We start from the raw sequence: 11,377 nt of genomic DNA on the forward strand, positions 1-11,377 counted from the left end.
GCAAGTGATTGTGGACAAACCTTTTAACGGAGTGAGACGATACAGTCAAATATAGTATAATAACTAACAGGATAGTGATTAGTGATCCCAAAGATTGGGGCTTTTCTAAAATTGATAAACTCAGAGTGGCTGAGATTTGTATATTCTACAAAACCTGAGATTCTTGAGTCAATTTGCTATGAGAGCAAACAGATTGGTAAAACCTTTTTAAGGGAATGTGAGTGTTGGTCAGACTTACTATAGGAGCAGGACAATTTGGTCAGGTTTTGTAGAGAATCTGGTTGGATTGGTCAAACTTTCGAGGACACGGTGTTCTGAAACAACATGCAAACCCGGAACTATTTTATCCTTTGTTGTTCCGGAAGGACCCATTACGGTGGTGCACATGAAGAGAGTTGCTTGATGGCTGCCAAGCAGCAGACGGCTAACTGTGGCTGTAAAGGCATTCGAACTTGCCTGATATGTGAGGCAAATGATGATAAACGACAGCTGATCAAGAAAGCCTCGGTAAGTTTATCAGTCACTCCGTGAAATACTCGAAAGGTTTACAATAAGCCGTCTGTTTAGGTGCTGCACTAGCCTTTGTTGCTAGCTTTGCCCATACGTTAATACATCCGCCATATTGGAAGGGATAAGATTTGATATTACGTCAATTCAAATCTAAGTAGTGCTGCATGTCTGTTACTGGCTTTTGTCGTTAGTAACTAATTGCATATCTGTATCTGCTGTAGGACCTTTAACCTTATATATTTATGTTCTCTGTTCCAGTTGCATTATGATTTTATCTATGATCAGGAGTCAAAATTAGCAGTGCCAAGTGCTGGTAATGTCCATCAGGCTTTTCCATTTCCTGGTGTGTTCCTGTGGGAAAACTTTGTCTCAGAGGATGAGGAAAGAGAGCTGGTTGCCAAAATGGACCAAGACGTCTGGAGAGACTCTCAGTCTGGTCGGCGTAAACAGGCACTGATTCCTTATTATTATTATTATTATTATTATTATTATTATTATTATTATTATTCATTCATTCATTCATTCATTTTCTACCGCTTATCCGAACTGTCACGGGGAGCCTGTGCCTATCTCAGGCGTCATCGGGCATCAAGGCAGGATACACCCTGGACGGAGTGCCAACCCATCACAGGGCACACACACATTATTATTATTATTATTATTATTATTATTACTCATCGTTACTCATCATTGCCAGTTGTCTCCCTTATAATACCAGGGAGACATTTTTAAAATTCCCCTCAATCCATCCAAGTTAATTTCCAGGTGTTTCTAAACATGTGGCAGCCTCAGGAAATCCTCCACAATTTTTTTCTGTTACATTATACAGAATATGGTTCTAAAATGACAGACTTAACTGAACTGAAATCTTTTACATACTTGCACGTATTCCAATCGGAAGTCAAGTTCACACCTGTCAAATTTAAAGAACTTTACAACTGGAAAAGTGTTAGAGATTTGATTATAGCCATCATTCACATTAGCCTGTCTCATCACCTGAGGTAATAGTCACTCAACATTTAAACACACATAAAATCGTCCCTTCACTTGACTGATCTTTATCCATGCTAAAAATGGTGTGAAAATAATTGCTGTTTAAATCAGCTACAGCGTTTAACTGCCATAAAAGTTGATCACGTTGAAAGGAAATCACTTGTGGCTAGTAAGGTTTTAGACTGCTTTAGTCTGCATCTTCTTAACATGAAGAAAGCTAAGCTAAGGTTAGAAATTAGTTTAAATAAAAACATTTGGTGAAAATTATTGATATGTTCTTAAACTGGAGTTGTTAAGTTATATTATTGCTCAGAATTGAATTGATTATCAGTTTTGGTTGTTGCTTTTTGTGGTCTTTCCAGGCAACAATAACTACTATTGCTAAAGATCTACCTACTATGTTAAATAATTACACATAAACATCTCTGTTGCATCTCTTAGGACTTTGGACCGAAAGTAAACTTCAGAAAACGGCGTGTATGCCTTGGTGGTTTCAGTGGCCTCCCTGCGGTCAGTCATAAGCTAGTGGACAGGATGACCAAAGAGCCGCTGCTGGCTGATTTCCACCCTGTAGAACAGTGCAACCTGGAGTACAGCCCTGAACGCGGCTCAGCCATCGACCCTCACCTGGATGACAGCTGGCTGTGGGGCCAGCGCCTGGTCACTCTCAATCTGCTCTCTGACACCATGATCACTATGAGCTTAGACCAGGGCTGGGGAGATATGGACCAAGGTGAGGTCAGGGTGGCTATTAATATACCTCGAAAGAGTTTATTTGTGATGTACGGTGAGGCGCGCCATCGATGGAAACACGCCATACACCGGGAGCATATACACAGCCGGCGGGTGTGCAGCACCTTCAGAGAGCTGACCCCTGAGTTCCTGCATGGTGGAGAGCAGGAGAAGCTCGGGTCAGAGCTGCTGGATCTGGCATCAAGCTTTAAAGGTGTTCCTGTGTAAAAAGGGTTTCAGCGTTAACAGATTTTTTATGTATTAACTGAATGAATTCGCTTGAATTCAATACACTCAAATGTTTGTTTTTAAACATGATGCAAGTACATATTGGATATTTGCTTGAGATGTCACTCAATGTTGCGACATGCTCATGTATAATATTAATCTAAATGGATTAATTCAATGATAAAGATTCCTTTCTTGACGAAGAGCAACATGAAAACAATTGAATAAGTGATATTTGAATATTTGAAAGAAGCTATGTTTAAATATTAATTTGCTTTTAATAAAACACGCAAATAATATATGCAAAAATTATATGCAAAAATAAAAAGCTTTGTATAAAAATTTTGGCAGTGTTGGCTCAAGTGTTTTTGGGACTGGTTTGTTGATTGAAAGAACAAGGTTCGATCCCCAGCACTTCCAAATTGCCACTGTTGGGCAACTGAGCAAGGCATTTAACCCTCTCTGTTCCAGGGGCACTGTATCATAGCTGCCCCTGAGTTCAGACCCCAACTTCCTCAGTTGGGAAATGTGAAAAAAGAATTCCACAATTCCATCTCTTTGTAAATTTTGTGGAATTTTAAACCTTCTTGTGTTCTGTTCCATTTTGAACCAAACGTCTCCTGGAGGTTTGACATCCTACATTTTGTTACATGAAAAAAAAATGAGGGGGCACGGTGGCTTAGTGGTTAGCACGTTCGCCTCACACCTCCAGGGTCGGGGTTCGATTCCCGCCTCCACCTTGTGTGTGTTGAGTTTGCATGTTCTCCCCGTGCCTCGGGGGTTTCCTCCGGGTACTCCGGTTTCCTCCCCCGGTCCAAAGACATGCATGGTAGGTTGATTGGCATCTCTGGAAAATTGTCCGTAGTGTGTGATTGCGTGAGTGAATGAGAGTGTGTGTGTGTGCCCTGCGATGGGTTGGCACTCCGTCCAGGGTGTATCCTGCCTTGATGCCCAATGACGCCTGAGATAGGCACAGGCTCCCCGTGACCCGAGGTAGTTCGGATAAGCGGTAGAAAATGAGTGAGTGAATGAATGAATGAAAATCTTCATCTAGACTTTACTTAACATGTTATTTTATTTATGTATCTTTTGACGAGAGGTCTTTTATTCTGTAATTACTATGTAATGAGGTCTTCAGTGCAGTGAGGTTCGCCACACTCAATATGGCGGACACGAGGGTCCGCAGGAGAGCGTAGTGACGTCACGTCCGTCAAAGTTCACGGTGCGTTTTCCCGGGAAAAGACGAAGTAACGAAATAAACCTGTGTGCTTCTGTAAGTAGTGTATGGTTGTTTTTTTATCACTGTTAATGCACATTCATAGTCTTAATAACACGGAAACTATCTTTTAACGATGTTAGAGGTTAGTTTAGTGATTCATCTGTATAATAAACCAGTCACGTGCGTTTATACGTAAAATACATAGCCTTTTTTGCTGATTCACTTCATGTAAAAACACAAAAAATAATTCCCAATCTTCAACCTTTTCGCTTTGCAGTAGGGTGTAGTGTATTTGATGTAAAAAAAAAAAGAAAAAAGGAAATCATAAAAAATGATGACTGAAGTGTGAGCTTTACTGTAGTTCCGGTGAATCGTTTGAATCACTGAATCATCTGACTCACTGAATCACAATGTGATCACTGAATCATCTGTCTTACTAAATCACTATGTGATCACTGAATCATCTGTCTTACTCAATCACTAGGCGATCACTAAATCATGTCTTACTGAATCACTAGGTGATCACTGAATCATCTGTCTTACTGAATCACTAGGTGATCACTGAATCATCTGTCTTACTGAATCACTATGTGATCACTGAATCATCTGTCTTACTGAATCACTAGGTGATCACTGAATCATCTGTCTTACTGAATCACTATGTGATCACTGAATCATCTGTCTTACTGAATCACTAGGTGATCACTGAATCATGTCTTACTGAATCACTAGGTGTAAAGTGGCCACTTAAGTCACATTCTGTGTATTTTAATGCAGAAAGCTCTGAAACTTGTTTAGACAATGGCAGGAACATTAAGCTGAAACTACAGTGCTATTTAAGCAAGGAAAAAAGCCACCATTCCACATTATTGTGTTCATCTTTCACACAGCATCATGGAGAAGATTACAGAGAGAGTACTACTGGAGAAAGGCTTACCTAAAACAGACAAACTGGAGAAAATTACCAGTATAAAGTAAGTGTATCTAGAGCTATCATGACCACATTACTACATGCTGTGTATATTTCTCTACGTAGAAAAATATAGTGTGTTGACACAAGTGGTGAGATTTGTGCTTTTAGAAAGTCTCATTATTTTGTTTACATGTTCACACAAAATGATATGCATACAAAAAAGAGATTTAAAAACATTGTTTGTTCTTCTTCCTAGTCTCTCACGTATGGGATTGAAGAATAAAGATCTCTCTGTGGCCTTGTTGAATAAGCTCTCTGCTCTGGAAGAGTTAGATCTTTCTGGAAATATGCTACAGAAGCTCCCAGATGGACTCTCCCTTCCCTGCACGCGTCTTCTAAACTTCTCCAACAACGACATGGAGGACGTGACCTCGCTGAAGGTTCTGTCTGGACTGGAGGAGTTGCGGTTGGATGACAATCTCTATCTTACTGTAAGAACCATTCTGTTGATTTGTACGTTGTTGTTGTTATTTGTGTGTGAGTTTTGTTTCTTAATTTGGAATTATTTTCTGTTTCTCCAGGTCAGCGATGAGCACAAAGTAATGTTCCTCTTACCCAAGCTGAAGATCCTGAACGGGAAGGACATCGGTTCGACGGCCAACCACATCCGTTACGTGAACAGTGAGATTCTCAGGAAACGGGTACGTTTTGAACTGAGCTTTTTTTTGTAACAAGGAAATTTACTTTTTTTTTGTTTTTCTGTATTAAAAGTTGCTTTTTTTGTTACAGGTGATTGTAGTGTGGGAGAAGAACTTCAGTCTCCCTGATCCAGCAACTTCACAAAGCTTGAAAGACCTTGAGAAGAAATTTGTAAATGCAGCATGCTTTCAAGTCAAATACGGCCCCAGCTCTTTAAACGACTACACCAAATGGAGGGTGCGTGCATGAAATATGGCATTTCTCTAGTGTCTGTATACATATATCACCTGTTAAATTTCAATTCTGTGGTTCAGGTTGAGATGATTGCAAAAGAATATCTCAAATCGCTGACTGATCCAGAAAAGGATGCGGAAGACTTGACAGCGGAGACTCCTGTAAAAGAGAATGGGGTAGGCATTCAGTTCAGTTTAACAACAACATGTCAGATTTTAAGGGTTAATCAATGTCTTTTATGAAAAGATGAATGCTTTTAGTCTCCCCTCAAGAGAAACAATCTTCACCCTGAAGAAAACTGCGGTTCCACAACCTCCCGAAAGAGAAGGACGATAAACCAAGCAGCTGCGCCAGAGGCCAGTCCACGCAAGTCAAGCCGGGTAGCCAGCACAGCTTCAGTCGAGGAGAGTCCGAGAAAATCCACCCGGTTACAGGGGACACCTCAGAAATCTGATCCGAGCATCTTGAGCCCAAAGTGCATGAAAACAAACACTCCCGAGGCAAGTCAGAGAAAATCCAGTCGACTGCAAAACACACCAAAAAAAGCAATGGTGACACAAGTGGCTGTGACGCCTACCGCAAAGGGAGCGAAAAAAAATCTCAAAGTTCAGCTTGCGACTCCGCAAGCATGCAGCTCCACCAAGACAGAAAACCGAACGACCTGGAAAGCGACTAAACACCAAGTTCCAAAGGTTTGTATGCTGTGTATTAAAGGCCCTCCTATGATATATGTATTTGTTATAAGCACCACCATCTCCGTGGATGGGACCCCATGGAGAGACCGCATGTCTGGCTCTTTTGTGTTTTGTGTATTGTTGCTAACGGCTCGTCAGAAAGCCGTTTTCACATCATTGAGTGTCTCCATGCAGGAGCCAGCCGTTCTGCAGCCTCTTCACGTCCTGCAGTGTCACAGTAAACAGGACAGTCCAGATGATTTCAGCACCCAGCTGTGGGCCTGCGCCTTCGAGCCAACTCACAACAACAGCAGTGAGTATCTTGCGATGCAGCACTTATAACCCGGTCTGTTTGCAATTCAACCAGACTCGGGGGTCATCTAGGAAGATTTTTCTTTTTACAATTGTCAAAGATACAACAGAGATGCCAAGCAGCAACATTTTAGCAGCAAGTAGTAGATGACTGTAATAACGGTTTATGCTTTGCTTTTTTTAGATGCAGGTGCCTGGTCACAATCAGTAGCCACTTGTGGGGGTGAGACCGTGTGTGTGATAGACTGTGAGTCTGGCCACGTGCTGAAAAAATACAAGGTCCCTGGTGAGGTGTGTGGTTATTTTTGCCTGTAATACCGCTTTTTACCACTAGGTGTCTCTGAAAACTACTGAGGGGTTCTCCGTAAATAAAAGAAAAACAAATGCAAGAAAAACAAACAAACATAAAAATAGAGGGGACATTTCCCATCATTAGCTGTGTTTAATTACTGCCACAGACATTGTGTGACTAAACAAAACATCTGCCTGATTTTATGTACACATTTTTTGTATCTTTATTAGGAGTTCTTTTCTCTGGCCTGGAGCACAGTGTTAATGGCACGTGAGGGAGGCTGTGCTCGATCCTGCAGCATCCTCGCCGCAGGAGGGAAGAGGGGTATGGTGAAGCTCATCCACCCCAGAGCCAACCTGGCATACGGCGAGTTCCGTGCCAGTCGTCGAGCCATATCGGTACTACGCTTCAGCCCGCGACAAACCAGCTTCCTGTTCAGTAAGTGCAGATGAAGAGATCTAAATATTCTTAGGGACTGGAGATAGACCCTAGTCCTCAGTTGATGCTCAGATTTCACCTTCGATGGTCTTACATGGACACTGTAAATAAAGTCTATCGTAAAAGGTGTTTACAGTTTTTTGCAAGCAGACTGGAAGTTAGTGAATTAGCTGAGGAACTATTTTTGTTGTTGTTTCAAGGTGGCTCATATGATAACAAGATCATCATGTGGGACATTGGCGGGCTGGACCGAGACTACAACTTCAAAACCAGGTTTGTTATCACGGCTTTTGTGTTATAATGTTCCTCAAGGTTTATGTATCTTTGTTTTCGAATATGTGTAATTGTTGTTGTTGTTGTTCTACCAGTCAGCTGATTGTAATGGAGACCTGTTCAACTCCTCTGCATCTCTGCCTGCCACCCTGTTCCCCAGACACGTACCTCATCTCAGGCTGCGACAACGGGCTTTACAGCTTCGACATCCAGCTCAACAAGAACATGCAGAAGAGGTGCTTGTTTCTAAACACATGTCATATCTGATATCCTGTATGTGTTAGTTATCAATTACTCGAACCTCCTGGTAAATTAGTCGACTCGGGCACCGCATACTTTCATGTAAAGAGTATACAAGTAAGAATACAGGTCCGATCAGCCCCCTTATTACAGTATATTAATGTCAGGTTTAATGTTAACGTTGAGTACTTGTGTGATTTATTTCTGGTGAGATATTTCAGTAAACGTCTCACTGTATGTGTAAGTCTCCGCTGGTGTGCTTTTCAGGACGGAGGAGATGGAGATTGTGTTTCCTGTGTACAAGAAGAGCAATAAGAACAATAACTACCGCACTATTGATGGACTCAGCTTCCTTACAGAAGACATAGTAGGTGAGTGAGCCGAGACACTTTACACTTTACGAGGACGTGCGTCAACATTCATTTAATGACAACTTCTATGATTGATGCTTCATATCAATGGGTTAATAAATGCATTAAAAAAATCAGTGTTAAACTGGTTTGGAAATGGTGAACAGCTGTTTGTGGCTGTGTTGAAACTAATATCCTGTTCTCTCTCAGCATCCAAGAGCCACATGCAGGGCTCGATCTATTTGTGGAGTTGGAGTGGTACGAGGGCATTGATTAAAGGGAGGAAAACGGAGGTGCCTGCTGTGATCCTGGCTGAACTGCAATGGTCCAACACAGACATCCCGTACCTGTCTCTAAACACCTGCCCCGGTTAGCATCTCTCTCTCTCTTTCTCTTTCTCTCTATCTCTTTCTCTCTCTATATGTATATATAATGTTCAGCATCTTTGATCACTTTTCGTTTGGAAAAAAGGAGCTCATTCTATTGAATCTTTGTCTTTAACAGATTCCTACAGATATTAATCAGGGTTACTGACATTTTTGTGGCTGAGTCTCAGATTTTGTTTTACTGGACATCATCATGAAGTTTACTAATTAGAATTAGAGATTCGATTTTTTTTAATGGTTGTATTAGTGTGTGGATATCAGATTATGAATTATGAGTGAAATAAAGAAAAAAAACCTGTCTGAACATGCAAACGTTTCTTGAATATATGATAGTCTCTGGAAAGTTCAACACAATTTTCACTCTTGTTCTTGTCTCTGTGTGTCAGTATGTCATTACAGCCAAATGACTATTTATGTACATTTGTATAAAAAAATTTTAATACAATTTTTAACAGGTTTTGACAGTAATTTTAGATATCTGATCATATTCGATCTTTTTTTAAATGTCTGTTTTAAGGCTATAGTGTTATACTGTATATTTTCTATTCTACAGGCTTTGGCTACGTCGTGTGCGGAGATGAGAAAGGCAGACTGTGGACGTATCACGTCACAGAACTTTCAAAGGCCAACTTCAAGAGTGGAAAAGCAGTTCCTGCAACAGAGGTATACGTACTAACCTGCCAACAGAGCTATTATTGTTAAGGGAGTGTCTCGATTCTACTGAATGTATAATAGAACATGGGTTTTGGCACACAGTCTATGTTGAGTCATGTGACTAACTTGAATATAATTCCCAGCACATATACAATTCTATGGCAAATGTCGCTAGTTAGGATAGTGAAATATGATTGCGTTGATAAGCCTTCTCTACTAATCCGAAAGCAGTTTGTCCTCTGCAAATGATCCAAAATGCTGCGGCGTGACTTGATTTTAACCTGCCTACGTTCTCACACTCCACCCCACTACTGCACTCCCTCCACTCAACACTGATGCTTGCCTACAAAGCCAAAAATATACCAGTACCTCTTACCTCAAAGCTTGTAATCACTCCTCATGCTGCACCTCTCACCATCTGTATTCTGCTTGACTGGTCCCAAAGTCTCTTGGGGTAAGAGGTTGGTATACATCAACTCCTTTTTCTATTCTGTCACCAAGGTAGTAGAATAAACTTCCCCTAGATATCAGAACAGCTTAGTCACTGGCTGTCTTTATTTTCTCCTTATGTATTTAAAATAATTTTTAATACTTTAACAGAGTTTTTAGGTTGCTGGTATACTAAGACTGTGACCTAGTGAACCTAGCGTCTGTATATTCATCGATAGAGACTTCAATGCACTTTTTGTTACTCACTCTGGATAAGGGCATCTACCAGTGACACGTGAATGTATTCCATAAAAGGATGTCAAGCTAACGTGCCAATTGGCAGCATCGTTTCCATAATTTCCATGATCACATTTGAATTGCTCAAATAGTACGGTGTAACAGTAGGAGAGATACACAACACAACGCCTGATTATATACTGAACGAGGATGCATAGTTTTCTATTACTGTACAGCAGTGTGAGATTTCAAAACCCTGTCACAATGTCATTTTAGGTACTGGAGTGGCCATCTCCAGTTCGAAGCGGAGCAATCCCAGTCGACGGGCCATCCATCAACAACGTTGCCATGGATCCCGAGCTCCGTTATTTGGTTGCATTAAGTGACAAGAACATGGTGGTGGTTTGGAAACGAGCATCTGAGTCATGAAGTGATCCAGTTTTATGCCCATTCCATTTATCAGGAAGTGCTTCAGACCCTCCAAAGCAAGAACTACATGATCAGTTCTTGCACAGACGTAGTTGAACTCTGTCCAGATAATGAGCATTGATGAGACTCAGAGACTGATTACTACTGGACTGCTAATATGCTATCAGTGCATGTGTCTGAGAGAAAAGTAAGAAAAGTGATTTATTCTGAAGAATTTGTTGGTTTGATATTAACAATTGAAATGTTTTTTTAGTTTTTAATTGTTTTATTTTATTTTTTTTAAGTTCAAGTACTGTGTTTTGTTTGTATAAAAAAATAATACATATGTAATGATGTAAATTGTGTTTCCCTCAAATGGGAAATAAATGTTACGCGTGTACAACATTTTTATTGTAACATTAAATCACATACACGCTTGCAAATCTATCCAGTACTGTGTAATTTTCCCTGTGATGAAAATATGATGTTTTTGCCATATGATCATCTTTACTCCATAGGTACAGTATATAAAATGGTTTCATAATGAAAGTCCTGGTCAAAAAACAGGTCACAACAACTCATTAAACAATTCTTGAGTCTCACTAGTTATTTGTTTATGTACTAAGACATATAGGCTATTTTGCTCTGAACATCTGATTAGAAAATATGACCATGCTTATTTGGGACATAGATGTGTATCTCAATAGACCCTAGTTGGAAGGAGTAATGTTGGCATTTTGCATTATATGGCAGAAGAGGATTGACCCATTAGTTCCTCAGGAGCTCTGAGCTGCACTATTATAAACTGTTGTAGAAATGACTTTTTTTTTACATTTACACTATTTACTGTAGAGTGTCACCCAAATGAGGATGAAGTTCCCTTCTGAGTCTGGTTCCTCTCAAGGTTTCTTCCTCATGTCCTCTCAGGGAGTTTTTCCGGCTTGCTCATTAGGGATAGATATATATAGTATTTTAAGTTAATCTTTTTTTTATTATTATTAATTTTAAACTTTAATTGTATATATTATCTTATTTATTTTTCTTCTTATTTTTTATTATTATATATTTATTTCTTTTTCTCTGGTTTCTGTTTCCATACCTCTGTAAAGCTGCGTTGAGACAATGGGAAATCGCTAAAAGCGCTATAAATAAATTA

General features: G+C 40.1%; 2 protein-coding genes across 3 annotated transcripts; both read left to right on the top strand.

Moving 5' to 3' along the window:
* Positions 1–355: 355 nt before the first annotated feature.
* On the top strand, positions 356–2,748 carry alkbh4 (alkB homolog 4, lysine demthylase). Its single transcript, XM_060862886.1, has 3 exons — positions 356–507; positions 769–963; positions 1,948–2,748. Exons 1-3 carry the CDS (start codon positions 403–405, stop codon positions 2,461–2,463), a joined length of 816 nt encoding a protein of 271 aa, XP_060718869.1. The 5' UTR covers positions 356–402; the 3' UTR covers positions 2,464–2,748.
* Positions 2,749–3,672: 924 nt separating this feature from the next.
* On the top strand, positions 3,673–11,114 carry lrwd1 (leucine-rich repeats and WD repeat domain containing 1). 2 transcript variants are annotated; one of them, XM_060863579.1, is made up of 16 exons: positions 3,673–3,736; positions 4,573–4,656; positions 4,852–5,086; positions 5,177–5,296; positions 5,385–5,531; positions 5,609–5,704; positions 5,789–6,220; positions 6,398–6,515; positions 6,699–6,805; positions 7,037–7,244; positions 7,445–7,517; positions 7,613–7,753; positions 8,025–8,128; positions 8,318–8,476; positions 9,047–9,156; positions 10,090–11,114. In XM_060863579.1, the coding sequence occupies exons 2-16, from the start codon at positions 4,577–4,579 to the stop codon at positions 10,240–10,242; spliced, it is 2,283 nt and encodes a 760-aa protein (XP_060719562.1). In that variant the 5' UTR covers positions 3,673–3,736; positions 4,573–4,576; the 3' UTR covers positions 10,243–11,114. The 2 variants fall into 2 exon arrangements, with proteins under 2 accessions (XP_060719562.1, XP_060719563.1); XM_060863580.1 differs by having other exon boundaries at positions 5,801–6,220.
* Positions 11,115–11,377: the final 263 nt, after the last annotated feature.

Source organism: Tachysurus vachellii, chromosome 26, assembly GCF_030014155.1.
Source record: "Tachysurus vachellii isolate PV-2020 chromosome 26, HZAU_Pvac_v1, whole genome shotgun sequence".
Taxonomy (NCBI): domain Eukaryota; kingdom Metazoa; phylum Chordata; class Actinopteri; order Siluriformes; family Bagridae; genus Tachysurus; species Tachysurus vachellii.

What these genes read in the sequence shown, in the direction of transcription:
- lrwd1 (XM_060863579.1), top strand. Translation starts at nt 4,577, where the DNA reads ATGGAGAAGATTACAGAGAGAGTACTACTGGAGAAAGGCTTACCTAAA. An exon ending in CTCCTGTAAAAGAGAATGGG is followed by an intron (nt 5,705 to 5,788) that starts GTAGGCATTCAG and finishes GAATGCTTTTAG; the next exon opens with TCTCCCCTCAAGAGAAACAA. An exon ending in AAGCAGTTCCTGCAACAGAG is followed by an intron (nt 9,157 to 10,089) that starts GTATACGTACTA and finishes ATGTCATTTTAG; the next exon opens with GTACTGGAGTGGCCATCTCC.
- alkbh4 (XM_060862886.1), top strand. Translation starts at nt 403, where the DNA reads ATGGCTGCCAAGCAGCAGACGGCTAACTGTGGCTGTAAAGGCATTCGA. An exon ending in AGCTGATCAAGAAAGCCTCG is followed by an intron (nt 508 to 768) that starts GTAAGTTTATCA and finishes TCTCTGTTCCAG; the next exon opens with TTGCATTATGATTTTATCTA. An exon ending in CTGGTCGGCGTAAACAGGCA is followed by an intron (nt 964 to 1,947) that starts CTGATTCCTTAT and finishes ATCTCTTAGGAC; the next exon opens with TTTGGACCGAAAGTAAACTT.